The sequence below is a fragment of the Chlorocebus sabaeus genome, chromosome 21, assembly GCF_047675955.1.
Source record: "Chlorocebus sabaeus isolate Y175 chromosome 21, mChlSab1.0.hap1, whole genome shotgun sequence".
Taxonomy (NCBI): Eukaryota; Metazoa; Chordata; class Mammalia; order Primates; family Cercopithecidae; genus Chlorocebus; species Chlorocebus sabaeus.
This window is the reverse complement of record NC_132924.1, coordinates 114,708,070-114,729,403: the sequence shown is the minus strand read 5'-3', so window position 1 is coordinate 114,729,403 and position 21,334 is coordinate 114,708,070. Positions and strand designations below refer to the sequence as shown.

The window sequence follows — 21,334 nt, the reverse complement described above, 5'->3', positions numbered from 1 at the left end:
CCATATAGTAGGGTGTAGTCTGTGCGTGTAACTTATGCACATCCTCCCATATACAGATACTCCTCAACTTACTGTGGGTTTACACCCCCCAAGCCCATTGTAAGTTGAAAACATTGTAAGTCAAAAGTGCATCTAATGCTGGCAACGCAACCGACAGTCTCTGACTTACGATGGGTCCACTTAATGTATGATTTTTCGACTTTATGATGGTGTGGAAGCAATGCGCATTCAGTAGAAACCATAATCCCATCAAAGTCTTAAGGAGCTTCTTGACTTACTATGGGGCTACCTCCTAATAAACCCATCATACAGTTGAAAACTTGGTAAGTTGAATCATGGTAAATCAGGGACCTTCTGTGCTTTAAATCATCTCTAGATTACTTATAATACTTCATACAATGGAAATGCTATGCACATAGTTGTTATACTGTGTTGTTTTTTACATTTATTATTGTTATTCTTTATTTTTCCAAATATTCTTTATCTGCACGCAGTTGGTTGAATCTAAGGATATGGTATCGGGATACAGAGGGCCGGCCAACTGTACATGTGATATGATTACACTGTTGTTAAACAGTCACAGTCTCTGTCTAGATAGACACATACACACACCCAGACAGAAACATGGAAAGTATTGATGGGTATATACAAGCTTAAGAAATGTATTCCCTGGGATGAGGTAAAGTATGGGATGGGGTAGGCCAAGGCTTACAAGTATAAAAAAGGCAGGGCCAGGAAAAAACAAATGACGACACTTAAAAATAGCATGTATGTCCCAGCACTTTGGGAGGCCGAGGCAGGCGGATCACGAGGTCAGGAGATCGAGACCATCCTGGCTAACACAGTGAAACCCCGTCTCTACTAAAAAAGACAAAAAAAATTAGCCGGGCGTGGTGGTGGGCGCCTGTAGTCCCAGCTACTCGGGAGGCTGAGGCAGGAGAATGGCGTGAACCTGGGAGGCGGAGCTTGCAGTGAGCCGAGATCACGCCACTGCATTCCAGCCTGGGCAACAGAGTGAGACTCCGTCTCAAAAAAAAAAAAAAAAAAAAATAGCATGTATGATATAATACTTGTCATGGATGGAAAATAATGTAATATATCTTTCAGTTTTTATTGAAATATAACATTTTATAGGAATAAGTTCAAAAATAGTATATATGATTATTTGTCATGTATGGAAAATAACGTATATATATCATTAAGCTTTTTATTGAAATATAAAACTTTAAAGAAGTAAGTTCAAAAATCATATGTATATAATTCAATGAATTTTTACAACATGAACACACGTATAAAGAAAAACTTTAGTCTGGGCACAGCGGCTCATGCCTGTAATCCCAGCACTTTGGGAGGCCAAGGCAGGTGGATCATGAGATCAGGAATTCGAAACCAGCCTAGCCAACATGGTGAAACCCCGTCTCTACTAAAAATGCAAAAATTAGCTAGGCATAGTGGCGCACGCCTGTAATTCCAGCTACTTGGGAGGATGAGGCAGGATAATTGCTTGAACCCGGGAGGCGGAGGTTGCAGTGAGCCGAGATAGCGCCACTGCACTCCAGCCTGGGCCACAGGGCAAGACTCCCTCTCAAAAAAAAAAAAACAAAAAACTTTAAAGAAGTAGACTTTTAATGTAGGAGTCAGATATAGGACTGTTTCAGAGGGAAAGAAAATAAACTGGAAAGGAAGCAGAGGGAACAGGAAGACCTCTCTGAGAGATCCAGATGTGGCTGCTAAATGCTCCCCTTAGGAAAATGGGGGAGTGGGAGAGGGATATAGGGGAGGAGGGTTGGGCCCCAGGAGTGGAGGGCTTCCCTAGTGGCAGGCATGGGTATTATCAGAGCCTGCTATGGAGACTGAGCTGACAGAGGTTAGGGAGTAAAAAGAAATTGGAGTGAAAAGAGGATGGAGTATGGACTTGCAAGGTTGGAGGGAAAACATGAAGGTACACACTGGAGACATCAAGGAAAGAGAGATCTCTGTAAAAGCCACAGAGAAACAAGGCTGGAAAAAGGGAAAGAGATGTCAATGAAAGCAGGAGAAATTTCTGTTGCATATGCAGTGAGCCTGGTAAAGTGAGGAGGGGTGAGAAGTCTCTAGAGCTGACTCTTTTAGAAGAGAAGAGGTGGTCCTATGGGCAGTGCTTCCTGGCATGGGCCTGGGCACAGGACCTGAACTACTTGCAGGTCCCAAGAAGGGCCATGTTCCCTCTTACCTGCAGGCCTTTGTATGTGAACACCTTCCCTCAGATTCATCTGTTTTTTTAGTTTGTTTTGTTTGTTTTGAGACGGAGTCTTGCATTGTCGCCCAGGCTGGAGTGCAGTGGCACGATCTCAACTGACTGCAACCTCTGCCTCCCAGGTTCTAGCGATTCTTCTGCCTCAGTCTACCAAGTAGCTGGGATTACAGGCCCACGACACCACACCCAGCTAATTTTTTGTATTTTTAGTAGAGGTGGGGTTTCACCATGTTGACCAGGCTGGTCTTGAACTCCTGACCTTGTGATCTGCCCACCTCGGCCTCCCAAAGTGCTGGGATTACAGGCGTGAGCCACCGCGCCCAGCCTCAGATTCATCTTTATGTCAAAGCTTCAACATCACTTCCCCCAGGAAGTCTTTTCTGTCTCTCCTAGAGTGGGATGAGGCACCCTCTGGTTTGCTCCACCAACCCCCATTCTTCTCCCATCACGGCTCCCATCAGGCTGTATTTTAAATGCTTGTTTACCTGTTTCTCCCACTAACCTATAAAATATACGCTGGGCGAGCCCTGCCTGGCCTCCATGTGGTGGAAGAACAAGTTAGACGCTTGAAGATAACCAGTGGGAAAGCTGGGAGGAATGAGGGCATGCTTTGGCGCCCTTTCCTATCTGATTGCTGTTAAGACTTTGATGAGAGATAGTGATTGGAGGGATGCAACCAGCCTTGGTCACTTGGTGCCTCTCCTCCTCCTGATTTGAGATGTGGTGGCAGAGGAGTAGGCATGGGTGGCAAATGGCATGCTCAGCGCAGGGTTGCCTTTATCCTGGCATGGGGTAGGGAAATGGTATCAGTGCAGGAGTGATGGCTTGGAAAGGGATATCCTCTCCGGGTACTGCAGATGCAGCTTCGGAGGGCCCAGGACAGCCCTGACCTGGACAGGCAGAGTGCAGAGGCTGCCCTGAGGCTCAGGTGTAGGTGCCCCCAAAGGCTGGTAGTTGTTAAACCCTAGCAGGCAGCCTGGGAGTCGGTGCCTCTCTCAGAAGTGCTCTTGCCTGCCTCCCTGATGGGTGATGAGCTCTTACTTCTGGCACTTTGGCATGGAAGTGACCTTTCACAAAGCTTACGGGGTTTGTGAGGCCTGGAGTTTGAAGCCTTTCTGTTCTAAAAATAGCCTTGGCTGTTTTTATGTGCTATTTCATGTTTTGTCTCAGGCAGTCCTTATAACCCTACAAGGTAAGTGATGATTCCATAGTTCACAGTTAAGGATAGTGAACTGAAAACATTAGCTAACTTTCCCCAGATCTCCCTGTTAGTAAATGGCAGGGCCAGGATTGGAATTCAGCTCTTCCTGGGATCAGAGCTTATGCTCTTAACCCCTTATGATACTCCTTGGCTCAGGGTTCCCAGAAGGCAATTCAGGGGTTGCCAGTTAGTGTCAGAAGGAAGAGTGGGGCCAGTCGTGGTGGCTCATGCCTGTAATCTCAGCACTTTGGGAGGCCAAGGTGGGTGAATCACTTGAGGTCAGGAGTTCAAAGCCAGCTTGGCCAATGTGGTGAAACCCTGTTTGTACTAAAAATACAAAAATTAGCTGGGCTTGGCGGTGCATGCCTGTAATCCCAGCTACTTGGGAGGCTGAGGTAGGAAAATCGAACCCAGGAGGGTGGAGGTTGCAGTGAGCCAAGATCACGCCACAGCACTCCAACCTGGGTGACAGAGGGAGTGAGACTCCATCTCAAAAAAAGAAGGAAGAGTGGTCAGAGGTGAAGTGTAGCAGGGATTATGCCAGGGGCTCCTTCCTACCTGTGACTTCTGCAGACACCTCACTTTGCACAGTAGTAGTCCTGTAGATTTGGGATCTGACTGGGGACTGTTTGCTCATTGTGTTATTACTTACAGTGCCTAGTAATGTTTTCAAGTTGAGTTTTCTTATTGAAGCAGAATGTGTCTTCAGAGATGCTTTTATTCTGATTTTTTTAAAATTTAAATTTAGCTTTGTTTTCTTTGCATTGTTCTCCTGAGTAAAAGAATGATCTCTAAACTCAAACATCAGTGTATCAGGGAGCTGTTGTATTATAGAAATCCAGTTTAAAGGGAAGACTTTTAAAGTGAAAAACATCATTTTGTGTGGAAATAAGCATCCTTTAATGTATCTGTTTGGATGGACTTCAGAATTTCGGAGGTGAGGATTAGATACCTTTAGCTATATTTCTAACAAGCTGTTCCTCACTCTTTCTCCTCCCTATTCCCCTCAATTTTTTCAGATCACACACCCAGCTGGCTGCATGTCTCAGTTTATAAAGTTCTTTGGAGAACAGATCCTCATCCTCTGGAAATTTGCCTTACTTCGAAAGCGCATTTTGATATTTTCTCCCCCACCTGTGGGCGTGGTGTGCTATAGAGGTAACCAGAAGCCAGAGTCAGGGGTGCTGCTTAAATCCCTGGAGCAGGAACTGCTTGAGTCTTTCTGTCACTGATCAAGTTTGGAAGAGTTTGGGCCACATCAAGGGGATGGGGTTTTAAGCCCAGGAGTGACCTGATTGGCTGTGAACGCTGGTGGCAATGTAGAAGATGGGCCGGATGACACATCAGTGGCGTGGCCAAAGATTAGGGTCTGGATTAAAGCAGAGAAGATGCATTCTAGATGTATTTTAGAGAAACTGGACAAAACTTGTCAGATTGGATTGTAAAGGTTCTGATGTGTGTGAGGCTGCAACGGAAGAGTCTAGGATAACAAGGGTGGTGGGGCCACCAGATGGGGGACTGAGGAGCAGCCGGGGGCTGCCTTGAAAAGGTTAGTGTGGGATGTGATGAGGGTGTGCTGCCTTGAGACCTTCACAGCAGGGGTGTCCGCCCACCCTGCATAGCTGGGTCAGGACCTGTGGGCGTTTGAGCTGGAGATAAAGATTTGAGGGAGAGAGATTATTTCTGCACTCATATCTGAGATGGACAGCATTACCTGGGGAAAGTACAAGTGTGGAGGGGTGTTCTAGACACAGGAGGTGGACCAGAAAGGTGGAAGGACAGAAAGGACTGGGGAGGGACAGGCAGAAGGGGGAACCAGAAGACACAAGGGTTATAGAGGCCGGAGTTCTGACAAGGTCAAATTCTAAGCATGACCAGCTAGAGAAAGACTGAGAAATGTTTATTGGGTTTGGGAAACATGTTGCCGACGTCACCTTGAGGGATCAGTTTCTCCTGTGGGACCTAAAGAGGCTTGCTACCTCCAGTCTCCTCAGAATGCCAGGACCACCTGGCTCCTGAGGCACCAGATAGCCTAGAGCAGAGGTGTTGAGCTGCAGGCTCCAAGGGAGGAAGGGGGTGGAGGGGCAGACCCTCCCCACTCACCTCCTCTGTCCCCACAGTGTACTGCTGCTGCTGCTTGGCCAACGTTTCACTGCCTGGCATCGGGGGCACCATTCCTGAGTCCAAGCCTTTCTTCTACGTGAACGTGGCCGACATCGAGAGCCTGGAGGTAGAGGTGTCCTATGTGGCCTGTGAGTACGGGGCCCCCCCTCATCTTGCCCTCAGGTCCCAGCCCTGCTCCTGCCAGATGCGGGGCTCCTGGAGCCTTGCTTCCCAGGGGGGTCGGGTGGGTTCCCGCCTCTCTAACCCCGGGTTCCACAGGCACCACAGAGAAGATATTTGAGGAGAAGCGGGAGCTGTATGACGTCTACGTGGATAACCAGAATGTGAAGACACACCACGACCACCTGCAGCCGCTGCTGAAGATCAACAGTGCTGACAGGGAGAAGTACCGCCGGCTCAATGAGCAGAGGTAGCGGCAGCTACGGGGAGAACCAGGGGCTCCACCCTCCTCAGGGCAGCTCCAGCATGGGGGTCTCTGCAAAGCCTGTCTTCTGTCCTTTCCCTGACGCATTTCTGCCAGTCCCCATGCTGCCTGGGATGGAGATGGAAACGAAGGGAAGCCCTGCGGTGGAAGAGGCCAGGCTTCCTGTATGCTGCCCTGATAGGAGGGGAGTAGATCCACGGTGCTGGTTTCTTTCTTCTCATGGACTTTGGAATCTGTGGAAATTACCTTAGCTGCCAGATGCTCTCCACGTGACCTTTAGATGTACCTGTGTGTGCGGCGTAGAAGCACCTTGACTGAGCACCTTCGCTGTGTTGGTCGCTGTATTAGAAGCTTGCTTATATGTATCTGATGTCATTCTCAATAATCTGGTGATCCTATGAAATAAATGTTATCATCATCCCCCACTGATAGACAACTGGGAAAGATTGCTACTTGCCTAAGATTACCAGGGGCAGAACTGGCCCTGGACCCCAGGAATTTTGAGTCCAAACCCTGTTGATCCCTTTCCTGGCTGGTGCTGCTTCCTGGGAGGTGGTGGCCCATTGAAGATGCCTGGCTGAGGCCTCACCTGTGACTGGGGTCCTGGTACCTGCACCAGAGTCTCATGGTTCTCTCCTTCCCAACAGGCAGATGCTGTTGTACTCCCAGGAAGTAGAAGAAGACTACAACCCTTGTGAAGAGGACCTCTTCGTGCTGTGAGTCCTGGGGCCATGGGCGTGGGGTCTCCCTGAGGATCCCTTCAGCACTGAGTGACGTGCATCCCTCCCATGTCACTCACTGTGGACCAGGGATGCCCTTTATTGCTGCCAAGGGCACTTCGAGCCAGGCTCCTTACAGAGGCAAACCTGAGCCTGCAATGCCATTGGGGGAACCCAGAGGACTTACGGAAAGAAGCAGGGCCCTTAAGAGAAAACAGGAGTCTTAGTGTTTCTTTTCTTGTTGGGCTTTTCCATCAAGGATGTCCACTGCACAGAAGCTGTCTGTCCCTCAGGATTCAGGGACTTCTCCTTTCCATTGCCTCCTTTGAATAGAGTAGTTCCTTGCACTGAGTATTATGGGATAATCTGAAATTTTAATTCTTGAATCAAATGAAATCTCTTTGCCCCGTAGGGGTAGGAACCAGGGCCTTTCCACCTCACAGCACTGACTTCATTCCTAGACAGCTGGGTGCAGTAGCCTTCTGTGCTGTGAACTGAATTCTCCCAGCTTCCTCTTTGGTCTTCCAGGGCTGAGGTTGTGGTTTGATGTTGAAAACTTAATGTGGGCATTTCTACAAAGGTGCAGCATCTTGATTCTAATAGGGGACTTCCTAAAACCTACATCCTGTTTAGGTGGAAAGTATCTGAGGCTTGAGCACAGCCACAGTCTCATCCAGTATGACATGTACCACTGTGTCTGAAATTCCTGAGCACCCAGGGCCACTTCAGGTACCGGGCACTTTGCAGACCTGAGAGCTGTATGGGGCTGGACTGTCTAGTCTAACTAGACAGTGAGCGCTGTCCTGAACGGGGCTTGTTTGTTCATAAAGCACTCTAAAGCAGTGACTTTTAAATCTTGATCTGTGCATCTCACTCCTCCCAAAGAGTCATCAAGGGAGAGCAAACACCCAAGGGTAATGTTGGCTCATGTTCATTTTGTTGGTGGTGTTGAATTTTTGCTTCCTCCTATGACTAAGCAGAAAGAGAAAAGCAGTGTGTGGGGGCCTCTTCTCAGGCTGTGTTTAAACCCCGGTCACTTCCCTCAACAGGAAAATGGATTTTGACAGGCCATCTTGTTTAGAGATTTCCCTAATCACACCATAATTAATGCCAAATGGTTTCTTTGCTAACTTTAGTAGCACTTGAATAATTGTTTAACTTTTACTCTTTTCTTAAGATACCTGCGAATCCACTGAAAAGTACATTAAACAACAGTATAGTTTTGGTTCCCCATATGTGGATTATCTAGTGAGTTTTTTTCCCCCCTTCCTTTCCTGTGTCTTGTCTTCTAAATGCAGATTTTTCCTAGAACAAAACAACCGGATATTTCAGACTTTGTTGGAGGTGTCTGCCAGTCAAGACAAAACTCTGACAGCAGAGCATGCCCGGGGCATGGGCCTAGACCCCCAAGGAGACCGGAGCTTTCTCCTGGACCTGCTGGAGGCCTATGGCATTGATGTCATGCTAGTCATCGACAACCCCTGTTGCCCGTAGGAGGAGCCAACAGGACTGGGAGCCGCTTCATGTGGGATGTCAGCAGCCTGGAGTTCACCCCAGGCCCCCAGAGGGCCTCATTTTTTATTAAGTTGACACGAAGGAATATTGTTTATACTTTCCAACAAACATAATTTTTGCAGTTTCCTTTCTGCCCTTTTCCCTAGAGATAAGGTGAGATCACCTTGGTTTAGTGTCCTGCCATGTTAGGATATTGGAATCTGCCACTTTCTCCCAGAGCTGCTGGTCCTTTGGGCTTGGTCATAGGAGTTGTATCACTAGGAGTGGGCTGAGCTCTGGAAATGTTGGGATGGACTGTTCAGAAAGTTTGTGCGGTCTTTGTCCCTTGACGTATTTGAGAATAAGACAACCATCTGTCCCCTGTGGCCTTAAGATGTTCATCTGCTTAAAGGCAGAAACTAGACCCGATGATCTTTTAAAGTTTTTAGTAGCTCTAGGAGTCTTGGGATCAAATCCCTTTTCTTGTTCACTGGGGCAACTTTATGTCTTCTCTGTTTACTTGAGTAGGGACCACAAAGAAGGAAAAAAGGATGTTTCTGACACCAAATGTGAGCTTATCTTATGGTCAGAATGACAGAGGTTGCTTATCAGTGAGCTGAAAACTAAAATTGTAGATTGAAGCCTTGAAACCTTCCTCAAAGTAACTTCATGGTGGCCATGCAATGTAATGTTCCTCTTTCTCTAAACCCCTCCTCTTGGGATGAATTGGTGAACTGTTAAGGGCCAGTGCTGGCCTTGGAGCTTGCAAGCAAATTAATTTTCCAATTTAGTCTCTTAAGGGTTCAATATGCTCTTGGAGTAAGGGGTATTTTTAAAGGCTGAAGTTTGGGCTACTGGAGGATAGAGCAGTTGAAGTTCGAACAGGATGGAGAAGTCACTCTAAGTCTCTTCATCTGGACATGAGTTCTCTGGAGGCATTTGCAGTAGCAACTCTGGATCAACACAGATTTTCTGGATTCTGAAATCTAGCAAGGATCTGAGCTGGTTAACTCAGAGGGTGGAGCATGATGCTAACAAGACCGTTCATCATTTTGGACCCCTCACAAACACACTTTTCTTTAGCAGAGGTGACATTCCTTAGGCTAAATCTTTGGATCCAGGGACATAACAGATTTGTTGAGAGAAAATGTGGCAGTGCCTTCACCCAGGACAGTAGTCAGGAAGCCCCGAGCATCACTGATGGATTTATCCATTCTCTTCTGAAGTGCTCTGCTCTAGGCTGGGTCCCATTTTCACCTGCCTGTCCTCTGATTGGCTTTTGCAGGAGGGCAGCTTACGTGTTTGTCAACCAGTTAGAAAGCCAGTTCCTGTGGGTTGAGTTTACGCCTTCTTGGCCATGATTGAGAATTTTGACTTGGGATACTGGGTTGCTGGTGACAAATAATGTCTTCCTCTTCCCCCTTCCCGCCTGGCTCGATTATGGGAATAGCCGTCAGTGCATCTATGTCTGTGACCAAGACCCAGCCAGACTAACGTACACAGCAGAGAGAAATAACATTCAAATGGGGGGTCACACATCTCATCTCAAGGTGCTTAGGGTTCACTGCTTTATTCAAAAGTATTTTCACTGTAGCTCCTTCATATGGAATATCAAAACTGAAGAAATTCACACGTGGACATGCAAATAGACATTGATTAATCAAGGTAGCATCTTTATGTAAATATATAAATAAGTTTGGGCATTGAAATGAAAACTGTCCAGCTAATACACTTCTCCTCTGCAGTGTTGGTTGCTGTCATTTCAGTAATGTAGATGTTTACAAAAGAAAAAAACATCTGTGTTTCGAGGTTGAAGACTCATCTTTTTTTCTCCTTTACACACAACCTCTCCTCTTGCCTCTCAAGGGTTGAGGGGTCCTTTCTAACTTAAGGCTAATGGTTACTTTTCGTGGTATCCTGAGGTTCAGGGTGTTTTAAGCTGGGGGTAGGTGGTTAGAGGCAGGAGCAAGAGTGAAAGGAAAGGTCTGATTCTCCTAGAGGACACAGGAAGACCTTTCTCTGGAATTAGGGAATCTGCCAGGAGGAGCTGTTTTAGGCATTTCTGCTCCAAGCCTTCTATATGCAAACACTCTGCGGGTTTAACTGCAAGCTCAGAAGTGCTGGTGTAAACACAGCAGGGTGAGAATGAAGTTCCTGTATTTTCCTTTGAATGGTGAGTCAGGGCTTCTGGGTTCCCTTAACTTTGTGCTTGTCTCGGTAGCTTTCTGTCTCAGTCCACCCTCCCGCTCATGCAGAGGGCCAGGGTATGGGTGGCCACAAAGGAGAATGTGCCAGTGAGGCAGTGAAATATTTTCTGAGAAACCATCTGCTTTTGTTCAGAAGAAAGTGCTGAACATCGTTCACAGACTTCTAGGTGTGTAAGCTCTTTAGGGGCGGGCATTATGATTACCACTGGCCTCCTAGAGGAGGGTTGGAAACTTGTGGTGTGATACCTTCTGCTACTATCTCCTGCTGAGCCTCAGCCCTGGCCTGCCTGAGCAGGCCTAGTTCTCCTGTGAAGCTTTCAGCCTGATCTCATGCCACACTGTGAAATGAAGCATGTGCCAGTTTAGAAATAATTGCTGACCTGAGACGCTGGCTGGGCTGCCCTGTTGTTCCTAAGTCAGAAGAAATTCCAGGTGGGAGGAGAATTCGGGTTTGGGGCTTGTTGGTGTCCATGTAAAATATGACAAAGGCCTGTTCAAGGGGGTGTTTTCAATTCTGTGGGCTCAGCAGATGATACTACTCAGCCTTTGGGAAAATGTCCAGTTGGCTCCTGGCTTAGGACTCTCCACAAGGAGTTCCAAACGGTAGGGCTTATCCCCTACCAGAATAAAAGTATGGGCCAAATTATGTGTTTAGAATTTGCTTGGGCTTTAAACATGAAACATTCCCTATGCCTGGTAGAGACCATTCAGTGTCCCACCTGGGACCTCTACAGTCCTCAGTAAATTATGATTGCAATGAATGAGAAGGCTTTTGTCTTCCATATCCATCATCCATTATAGCATCTGTGCCTCCATCTGGTTAGGGGGAGGGAAGCTGAAATCATTGATGTATCAATAGAAGTAATTTAGCTTAGGAACTCGCATCTATAACTTACCTTGTTTTGTTCCACTTTAAAGTCAAGACAAGAAAGTTAGGCTAGCACACAGGTGCACATGCTTCCAGATGCCACATGCGAACATTTGTTGGTCATGTAACTACCGATGAGACTTTAGCTAGAAGATAAATTAAATCTTAGCTAAATCATTGTTTTTCATTCTGGTGGCTATAAGGATGAATTTGCTCTCAGTCTTGATACATTGAAAGCCCTTCAAACACAATAAAAGATGAAATCACTCACCTTTAAACTGAGGCCTTCAGGGACGCTTTTGTAAAGGGCAGTAGTGAATTAGGCTTTCAGTTGTAGGACATCAACCCTCTGAGAAGAGGCAGAGACCCGAGGGACCATTTATTTCCCTTTGAAACTGCACAGCCCGGGGAATGGATTGAGATGCTTTCTCCAGTCCCTGTATAGGTCATCCTTGCAGAGGTAGAGGAGGAGTGGGCAGGTGGATGAATAAAACAGGATAATGCTCAGCTTGGCAGTGAACTTGCCTTAGTGTGATGACAGTTCTAACATGGGCAAGAAAATCAGATGGGGGACCAATATGCCAGGCATAGGCTTTTGTCTCCCTAATAGATCCCAAGCTAGTAGGCTTGGATTCTGCCAAATGGCCATCCCTCCTGTCTTCTCCCCTGTACCTTGTAGTTATACCGAGGTGAGAATCCTGCTGATCCCAGTCCCGTCCCCTCTCATTTCAGGAAAACCCTTTTCTGATTCAGGTAGGGGGAGAGGAGGAGTTAAGGGCTCCGTTTACTCCCAAGTCATGGATTTTTAATATTCCATTTTTATTACTAATATACCTCTGTTCCTAGAAGCTACTGGAGTCTTGAGTGTTGTGGGAAAAGGCTAACTGTGAATTAAGTTAATGTTTTTCTTATAAGAAATGGAAGTTTATTTTTTTATTGATATTACTATGTGATGAACTGAGTATGCATATACTGAAATGGAAGGAAATTTTAAAACTATTATGCTAGAAGAAATGGGCAGTTTTGTAATTTGGTGGTGGCTGAGACCCCATAGAAGTTTTACTTTGTAAATAATTTGGAGAGTGAATAAGGAGATTGTGCTATGAAATCTTGACATGCTCTTTAGGAGGTAGACTTGACAGTCCTAGGAAGGTTGACATAAAAATACCAACCTTAAGTAAAGCTCTAGTACAAAAAAGGGTAAATGTCATCATTCTTATTTTTAGGCCTCTTTCTTGAGAGAGGTGGGAGTGGGAGGTAGTGTTATAAATGGCACTTTAATTCGTTTTTGGAACTAGAATTTAGGGGCAGTCGGGTGAAACTGCAAATTTTGAAGGGGAATAAGAATTTTCTAGTGCTCTATAAAGAAATGATGGAGAAAAAAGCCTTGCTTTCATCTTTTTAGAATTTACTCTTGATTTTTAGCATACTGTGGGGCTTTTAGAGCTAATATGATCTAAATTCAGAAAATTTAATTTTCATAGCAGGCCAGGTGTGAATTACTTATGTTTGCTGTAGAATGCTTATTTAGACTAATAATAAATTTACTTTGCTGTCTAAGGCCAGTCAGAGAATGTGGGGATGAGGCAGGATGTTTTCAATTAGCCAGAGATGATCCACAAAGTGAACAGTCCACGCGGAGGTCATTGAATTGGATGGTTGCAAATATATTGACATTAGAGTGAAAACTCCTTCCTTTGGGTAAACTAAAGAAAGATACAGTATATTGAAAAATTTTAAGATGGTGTTATACAAAAAAATTTGGGTCTAACGTGTCCATGAAGGCTGTCAAGTGAAGAATGGTGGAGATTCTTGGCGTTTGAGCAGCCAACCTGGATGAGTGACTTCAGGGACAGAGAGCAGAGGAAAGCAAAAGGAATTTCCTTTATTTACCCAAAGCTTGTTGACAGAATTTTTGTATAGGTCTGGGAAAGTAAGCCTAAACAAATAGTTGTAGCCTTAGAAAAACTGTTTTCTCATTTCTTTGAGTTAGAATCAGCATAGCCTCCCTGTCGCCTTAAATGTAAAAATCCTATTTTGATTAATACCCCAGCCTAAGAGTTATAGCAATACAAGAGACTGAATCTATTTTTGTTTTGGGTCTTTACCTCATATTATGAAATTAGTAAGACGCTTCATAAATTTTGCCCTGAATACTGGTGTGCCCAGGTATGCTGTGCTCTCTGTTTCCAGTGGTGGTAATTTTAAGGCCTAAAGAAACCTGGGGTTAATCCTAAGAGTAAGTGTTTCTTGCAATGATTTTGTTCTGTGGTACAAATAACATCTATGAATATCATATCTGTATATATATGAACCAAGTTGTGTGCAGAGAGGTTGATATAACTATATTTACAGAAAATGATTTTTACAATTAAAGTTCACATTTTAACATGAACATGTGTGCTGCAGTCCCTTCTCCAGTCCGAGAAAAGTGGTTTGTGGTAGGAAGGAATGGTGGCCTACCCCATGAGCAGAGCCCATGGGGGCTGAACCTGACTTCACTTACAGTGATGATGGAGGAGATTGGGGAGCTGCTACCTGTCCTTCTGGAAGCCACGGTCTGGAGAGACTTTCTCCAGGTAATGGGAAACAAAGTTGGGAATAACTATGCCACCCAGAAGAGACAGGGCTGTGTACCCTTAATTACATCAGGAAACTTCTGGAATCCCACAGAGACCACCACCCTTTTTACAAACTCTCTTATCAAAGTTCAGTTTAAAATTGTATGTGTATATATATATATATATTTGGTGTATGTGTAGATTCTAAACTTTTATTTCATTCTTAACCTTTTGGGGAGTTAGAGTATGTATTTAGAACCAGTATAGGGTACATTGCTATCACTGGCTCTGTAAATCAAATGGCCTGGATTCAAAGCCAGGTTCCTGTTTTCTGAGCTATGTAACCATATATTATTGTAGGCTGAGTATCCCTTATTCGAAATGCTTGGGACTTAGAAGTATTTTCAGATTTCAGATGTTTTAGGATTTTAGAATCTTTGCATTATAAATCCAACCCCAAAATGTTCCACTGGGCACTTCCTTTAAGCATCATGGTGGCACTCAGAAAGTTTTGGATTTTGGAGGATTTCAGATTTCACCTTTTCAGATTAGGGATGCTCAACCTGTACCTACTTCCTAGGGTTATTGTGAGAACCGATGCATCAGTTACATGTGTGAAGCACTGGCACTTAGGAAATATAACTGCATCCAAATATGTGCAAAGCAGCTGTGAGGGAAAGGAAAAAAAGCTTTATAAACTTTATCTTAAACTCTATCTTACAGAAAGCAACTGTGGTTTTTTTTTTTTTTTTTTGTGATGGAGTCTTGCTCTGTCACCCAGGCTGGAGTACAATGGTGTGATCCTGGCTCACTGCAACCTCTGCCTCCCGGGTTCAAGTGATTCTCCTGCCTCAGCCTCCAGAGTAGCTGGGACTACAGGCGCCTGCCACCACACCCAGCTAATTTTTGCATTTTTAGTAGAGACAGGATTTCACCATGGTGGCGAGGCTGGTCTCGAACTCCTGACCTCAGGTGATCCACCCGCCTTGGCCTCCCAGAGTGCTGGGATTAATCTTTGCATCTGAGTGAAATTAATCTGTCAAAAAGTTTGTACTAAACGGAATCACCTGGGAAGGGTGGCCGACTTCCCGATGCAGATTCCCGGGCCCCATCCCCAAATTGGGTTATTAGGTTCTCCTCTAGATAACTCAGCATTCCAGCTTTGGCTGACAAGTCTCACTCAGGTCACTCTCTTTTAGTTGCACTGTTAAACGTCTTCCATGCAGGCTTTATAGGGAAGGACAAGGCAAAGAACAAAGCAGTCAACAATAAGGAAACCAAGCCCTCACAGGAAAGAACCTGAATCAAGGAAACAAGGCATATTTATATTTAAAAATGAATAAGATTCTAAAGTGGCTTCCATATCCTTCCTTAATTATATGTACCATTATGATTAGAACCATTACATGAGCACACACACACACTGGTAGCCTATCAATTAGAGAAGAAAGCCAGATTCTGCACTGGTCCTTGAAACTGTTACAGAACCACGATATGCTAAATGCTCTCGGCTCAGGTGAAAACTTTTATTTTCATATACCACAGCATCCTTCCCCCCTACCTGTGGGTGGTATGGGATGAGTGATCTTTATGCTGATGTTTGGAACCATCTGTTATGTTTTTGCTAAAGAACTGTTACCGCCCTAAAGAATACAGTGTGAAATAAGAAAGCCTTCCTTTTTGTGATCTTTGTTCATGGACTTTTCATAGCTGTTCTGTAATCTACTCAAGCATTGGTCTCTCTCCTATCTCCATGGGATGTGGGGGCATGGTCTAGGTACTCTGTCTTAAAAGGGATCTGCCTGAGAGTGAGCCTGCAGCTAAGGCCTGCCAGCTCTGCTTCCTCCCTTTCCCCCTCGCAATCCTCCCTCATTGATCTTCCTGTGGTGCACTGCCCCCTAGAGTGTAAGAACCTCAGGGGCACTGAACAAAGGAAAATGTCTGCGGTAGAAAAAATGGTGCTAATGACTGGCTGGCAAAGCCCTGGCAAATCAGGTGGATTTTAGTTCTCCGCTTTCAACAGACTAAAGGAGAATCTAATGAAGTTGTTAGTTGATAGATCATCATTAATAATTCTTGATGATAGGGCACTGTGATCTTTGTCGAAATTCCAAAGGAATTCAAAGAACTGTATGACATTGCTAACATAATTCTGTTCCATAGAATTTATGTGCTTACATCTATAAAGAAATGAAACAAGGAATACAGCTGAGGTTGAACCCCATCTCAGCTGTAAATCACATTCATGTATTCTTGGATAAATGAAGTAATTAGGATAAAGATCATTCTAATAAAACAACTTTTAATCATCAAAGAATTATATTAATACCGTTTTCATTATATACCAATAATTATGATAACATTTGTTCTGGACTGAGATAAACACTTAAAGCAAGAACTAAAAAAACTTATTTCCATTTATATTTTTTGTTGACAAGATAATGGGGTGAATGATTAAAAGATGGCAGGCATAATAGATTACATTCTGACAGGATTCTTGGCTGAAAAGTAGTATAGAAATACAGAAGGAGAAAAGCCAATTTGAAATGTTCAACTACTAAAGAACTAGCTCATTTATTTTTATAAATGAATGAAGGGTGTCAAATTGTTATGATATTTAAATTGTACTGGATATGTTTAAAATAGTGATGTAACAGTTTTTATTTTAGAATACCAATATTTACACGACACCAGCAAATACATACTTTGTCAACTATTTAACTTCCCATGAAAAATTTTAGATGTCAACTTAGATGGGTGAGGGGATACATGATTTTTCAAAATACTTCTGGGGGGCACGTGAGCAGAATACTTTGTGGACCACTGCTTTAAAACACTATTTCTCCAAGTACGGTTGAGGGACAACTTATAGAATCACCTGGGAAGGGCAGCTGACTTTTTAAAAATGCATATTCCTGGACCCCATCCCCAATTTGGGTTATTAGGTTTGGAGTGGACCCCAAATCAATTTTCAACACGTACCCCAGGTGGCTCTCATGCAAACCATTTAGGAAGCACTACTTAAAAAAATAAAAACTAGCAATTTACAGTATTGTAGCCATGGCTGAAGAGGGAACCAACCTCGCCTACATTTCTGGACTGAGGATAGAACTGAAATAAAAGCTAAACAGGAGCCAGAGCTCACAAAACAGAAGCACCCGTGAAGGAGCCTAGAAATAGGAAAAGGTCGCCAGGGAAGGAATGCACTTTCCTGGAATTCCTAGCACGGTCAAAGAACAGAAATGGAAGGGCGTAGGCAGGCTAAGCCCACTGTGGTTGCACTTTGGAAGAAAACAGAAGAAAGTCCTTTTCCATCTTGAACCAGCCTGAGGAAAGTTCGTGTTTAGGAGCGCCGACCGTCACACCAAAATAAAACATGCACTAATGGAAGCTGATTGCAAAGCAGGTGACAAAGCACACTTCGGGAAGCACTGCTGGAGTGGGGGCAGAGGGGTACTTGCCATGAAAATGCCCTGGGGACCCTCTGACAACACTATTGGGATGGTTGAGGCACCTGTTCTTTTGGTCCCACCGGGTGGCCTAAAGTGTGGTCTCAGAGCGCTTGTCTTCTGCTGCTCACTGGGTGGGGCTTGCGAGCATCTGTTCTCTCTTCCTAGGATCACAGAAGAACTGCAGCTTCCTGGGGAGCAGTTTCACCTCCACAGGCATCGCTTCATACTCCTCACTGTCAATGCTAAAAGAGCCCCCTGCTCCCTGGGGAGAAGAGAATATTCAGAACAGCTCAAACCCACATCAGTGGCCTACTGGAGTTGGGGTCTCACAACAGCACCAGAACAAGTTCATTACGGAAAACAACATCCTCTCTTGAGGATTACCCTAACGTTCTTTTACAAAAAACATTCAGTGCCTACTCTGTGATGGCACAGTGCTGGTTCTGGAAACATCCTAATTCTACCATCTATGAAAAAGGATTTATTTTCTTTTTTTAGCCCCTATCTCCTCCCAGAGTATTTTGGGATTTGAACAACATGGTTATAATTTTGAAATATGTATTAAAAGGCAAGGGTCCTGCAACGTCTTAAGGAACTCATAAACACAGTCCTTCTATATTATGCTAATCCTTCTCAAATAAAAACAGAGAAAGACAGCTAATTCTTTTATGACAAGCTATTATATCTGCTGGATCATTTTCATTATTCTCTAAGACTTGCTTAGCTTGATATACCTAAGGTATACGAACATTAATATCATTACAAAGTCTATGAAACGCTTCCATAACTCATGCATTTAATTCAATATTTATATCGAAACTGTGATGCCAGTCACTATGGGGATACCTTCTCTTTACTTATGTCTGAATACCTTTTCTGAATATAGTAATATAATGGCCACATGTCTTCAAAGGCTATCTGAAGAGCCTCTTTTCCATATTGCCAATTGAATAACCTCCCAATTCCAGATTCTATTTCCATTTTTTTCACTTATATAGGTTATTCTAAGCATGGCATTTTGTAATACAGAAAAATTCAGTGTTGAACTGAAAACTGCTTCCAGATCCTTTATATAAAATGTTAAAGTAAAAGCAACTATTAACATTTGCCAGCTAGACAATTCTCTGTCTTAATGTAGTCACCGTCTGCGTTATTTACATATGGAAAAATAAAAGGAGACCTAAAAACCACTTTAGGGAAGAACCTTGGCTTGAAAACGATGGGAGTCTTCAAGAGTCCAAATCTAAATCCATGACTCCGAAGGGGATTCTGCCATCCTTTTCGGCTCCCCGCTAATATGACCCAGAGCCTGGCAAAATGCTTGGCACCCAATACGTGCCTAAGTGTGTGGGTTAGCTAACAGAGAGGAAGGATGGGACACAGCAGAGGGGCAGGCCGACGACGAACGAATCAAATGCTGTGGGTCTACCGACCCCTTCCCCACTCACCTCGGGGACAAGCAAGGTGCACCGGCTGGCTTGGAGACACTCCGTGCCCTCGGCATGCAGCTTGGGGTTTCTCACCTTTCGACTTCTGTGGGCACAGGAAAAAGCAAGCTTAAGACCAGTGATGGCAACTGCATTAGGTTGCAACAAGGTAGCAACTTCTTTCCCCCTTTTTATGAGGTTACATAAGTGGACAGATGGTCTATTAAGCCACAGAGTTCTGTAAATAATTTTTCCACAGTGATTCTTGCTTAGCATTGTGATACATTCTAGACTGAATGTAGAGAACTGTGCATGAAGTTATGACTTTCTCTGAAATGCTCTTGATTTAAAAATTGATTGATTTAAAAATAATCATTCCACATGTAACTAATTCTTAGATTGTTAGTCTCAAATTTAAAAATTAGAATGAAATTCAGTTCTTTAGGAAAAGTACTAAACTTCTGGTATTTGGTACTTCTTGTGATTACTTGAAGGAGAAAATATTTTTACTTTAATGTAGATATTTTTATGTATATGAACAACTAGTCTTAGAAGTTCTCTGATAACCCTTCCTATATGTGGGTCCCACTCCTGTGGATTCAAGCAACCGAGGATAGAAAATACCTATTTTTGCAACTGTACTGAATATGTACAGACTCTTATCCCCTAGAGAATACAGTACAGCAACTATCCACATAGCATTTACATTGTATTGGGTATTGTAAGTAATCTAGAGATGATTTAATGTCCACAGGGAGGATGTGCATATGTCTATGCAAATACCATGCCACCATATAGAAGGGACTTGAGAATCTGGATTTTGGTATCTGAGGGAGGTCCTGGGACCAACCCCCCAAGGATACTGTGGGATGACTGTATTTATAACACAGTCTATTTGGCATACAATATCTACCTTGACTAAGTGACTATGGAGTAAAATTTCCAGCGCATATTCAGACACACACTCCACCTCATGCAGATATATCCTTTAGGCAGTGGAAATACAGTAAAAGCTAATTCAGGTAAACTAGTCCATTATTATTCATTAACAACAGTAATTCTACGAAATGGTATCAGAGTTTTCTAATGCAACTTCACAATGTTCTCTTCAGATATCCAGAGGAAACAGACATTGCTTGATTTCACTTCCTGTAGAGAACAGAAGGACACTGTGGCTGCCACTGGTGCTAACAATGCAGAACATAGTGGGTTCACCTAACTTTAGCAATAGAATTGGGGTCTCTATTTCTGGATCCCAGTATCATAAAGGAGATTTGAATATTGCTGGTCTCGCTGGTCAGACTGTCAGTGAAGATTGTGTGATTTCTGGACATTCTGTAGAAGGAACAGGATTTTCCCTTCTTTTTCCTAGAGATACAGCAAGAAAATCAAAGGCTGCAGAATCAGCTATTCAGTCTCTGAAGAATTTATGCCAAAGGCAAGAACAACAAACTTATGTGCCTGTGTAGATAATGAAGTAGCCATGGAGACCAGGCCGCTGCAACAGAAATGTGTGATCCCTAAGTGGGCACAAGAGGGAGCTCTGAGACAAAGCACAGAAAAGCAGAGCTGAGCAAATTACCAGTTGGCATGGGAACACACCAGCTCCTCAGATGCTCTGAAGGAGGATTTATAGTGTTCTTAACCAATACAATTCTGGCAGAGGTAGGACTTAACAAATCACAGGACTTGGAAGGGTATTCTGTGTTGGAAAGGGAAAAAGGCCTGGGAAATGCCCAAGGTACTCAATACCTTTTCCAGTTTTCCATGAAGGCCCCGGGAATAGGAGGACGTGGTGAACTGACATAAACAGTAATGGATACTGTGAAGTGCTTCACAATATAAAAAGACTTGACACACATTCTCTTACTCAAGGCTGAATGCCGGTCCTAAGATCGGCAGAGACGATTGTCTTATTTCATTCTGTAGATGGGGAAAGGATTCAGACGCTAAATGATCCGAGTCATGACGTCGGGTAAGTGGCAGAATCAAAATTTGCATTCAGCTCTTTGAGCCTGAAACCAAAGTTCTTGACGCTGTGTCATGCTCCATTGAATTCTTTGGTTTCAATTGAAAAACAAAGACTGCTCTTATATTCTGATCCCCACAAAATGAGCAGTGACGGCCAACACAGGAGAGGGGCACTACACATGTCAGCCCCTAGGAAAGAAAGAACATCGAAATTCCTAAACAAGACAAGGCTTTGGCTGGATCTCTGTCTTAGACTTCATGGGGCACTCTGAATAGTAAAATCGGAGAAAATCACAAGCCTCATTTCCTATGAACCCCAGTCCACTTACCCTATAGTTATAAAGTCTCCTTTGCTGATGGTGTCAGGTTCAATGCAGATATTCAGAAAATCTTCTTTGCTCTAAAAAGGTTAAGAACACTAACGTCATTACTCTTAAAATTTGGCTAATGCAGCCTGTTGTCATCCTCAGCTTTGATGGTTCATAGTTTGAAGCTATGTACAAATAGGGGACTCTACTTGTAGTGATTTAATTCTGAACCTATTCTCAGCCTTTTTTTCTTTTTCCCACTAAGAGCTTTACTGAGGTATAATTTATAGAAAATTCATCTCCATTGCTTGGCTTTTCTTTTTTACTACATAAGCAAACAGA

At 43.9% G+C, this 21,334-nt stretch overlaps 2 protein-coding genes across 4 annotated transcripts in view; one reads left to right on the top strand and one right to left on the bottom strand.

Annotated features, from left to right (window-relative positions):
• The window catches only part of DENND11 (DENN domain containing 11), an 88,546-nt gene extending 71,698 nt beyond the window's left edge, over nucleotides 1–16,848 (top strand). For 2 of the 3 annotated variants that reach the window (XM_037991178.2, XM_007983182.3), the window contains exons 5-9: nucleotides 4,457–4,595; nucleotides 5,558–5,689; nucleotides 5,820–5,970; nucleotides 6,633–6,701; nucleotides 8,003–10,945. In XM_037991178.2, the coding sequence (XP_037847106.1) occupies nucleotides 4,457–4,595; nucleotides 5,558–5,689; nucleotides 5,820–5,970; nucleotides 6,633–6,701; nucleotides 8,003–8,198 (687 nt within the window). In that variant the 3' untranslated portion in view covers nucleotides 8,199–10,945. Of the gene's footprint in view, nucleotides 1–4,456; nucleotides 4,596–5,557; nucleotides 5,690–5,819; nucleotides 5,971–6,632; nucleotides 6,702–8,002; nucleotides 10,946–13,781 lie in introns of those variants that run through there. The other variant, XM_007983184.3, reaches the window with a different exon arrangement.
• Nucleotides 16,120–21,334, bottom strand: part of AGK (acylglycerol kinase) — a 101,955-nt gene continuing 96,740 nt past the window's right edge. Inside the window, exons 14-16 of the mRNA XM_007983186.3 lie at nucleotides 21,014–21,084; nucleotides 18,735–18,819; nucleotides 16,120–17,548 (exon numbers count right to left, since the gene is read on the bottom strand). Of these exons, the coding sequence (XP_007981377.2) occupies nucleotides 17,411–17,548; nucleotides 18,735–18,819; nucleotides 21,014–21,084 (294 nt within the window). The 3' untranslated portion in view covers nucleotides 16,120–17,410. The remainder of the gene's footprint in view (nucleotides 17,549–18,734; nucleotides 18,820–21,013; nucleotides 21,085–21,334) is intronic.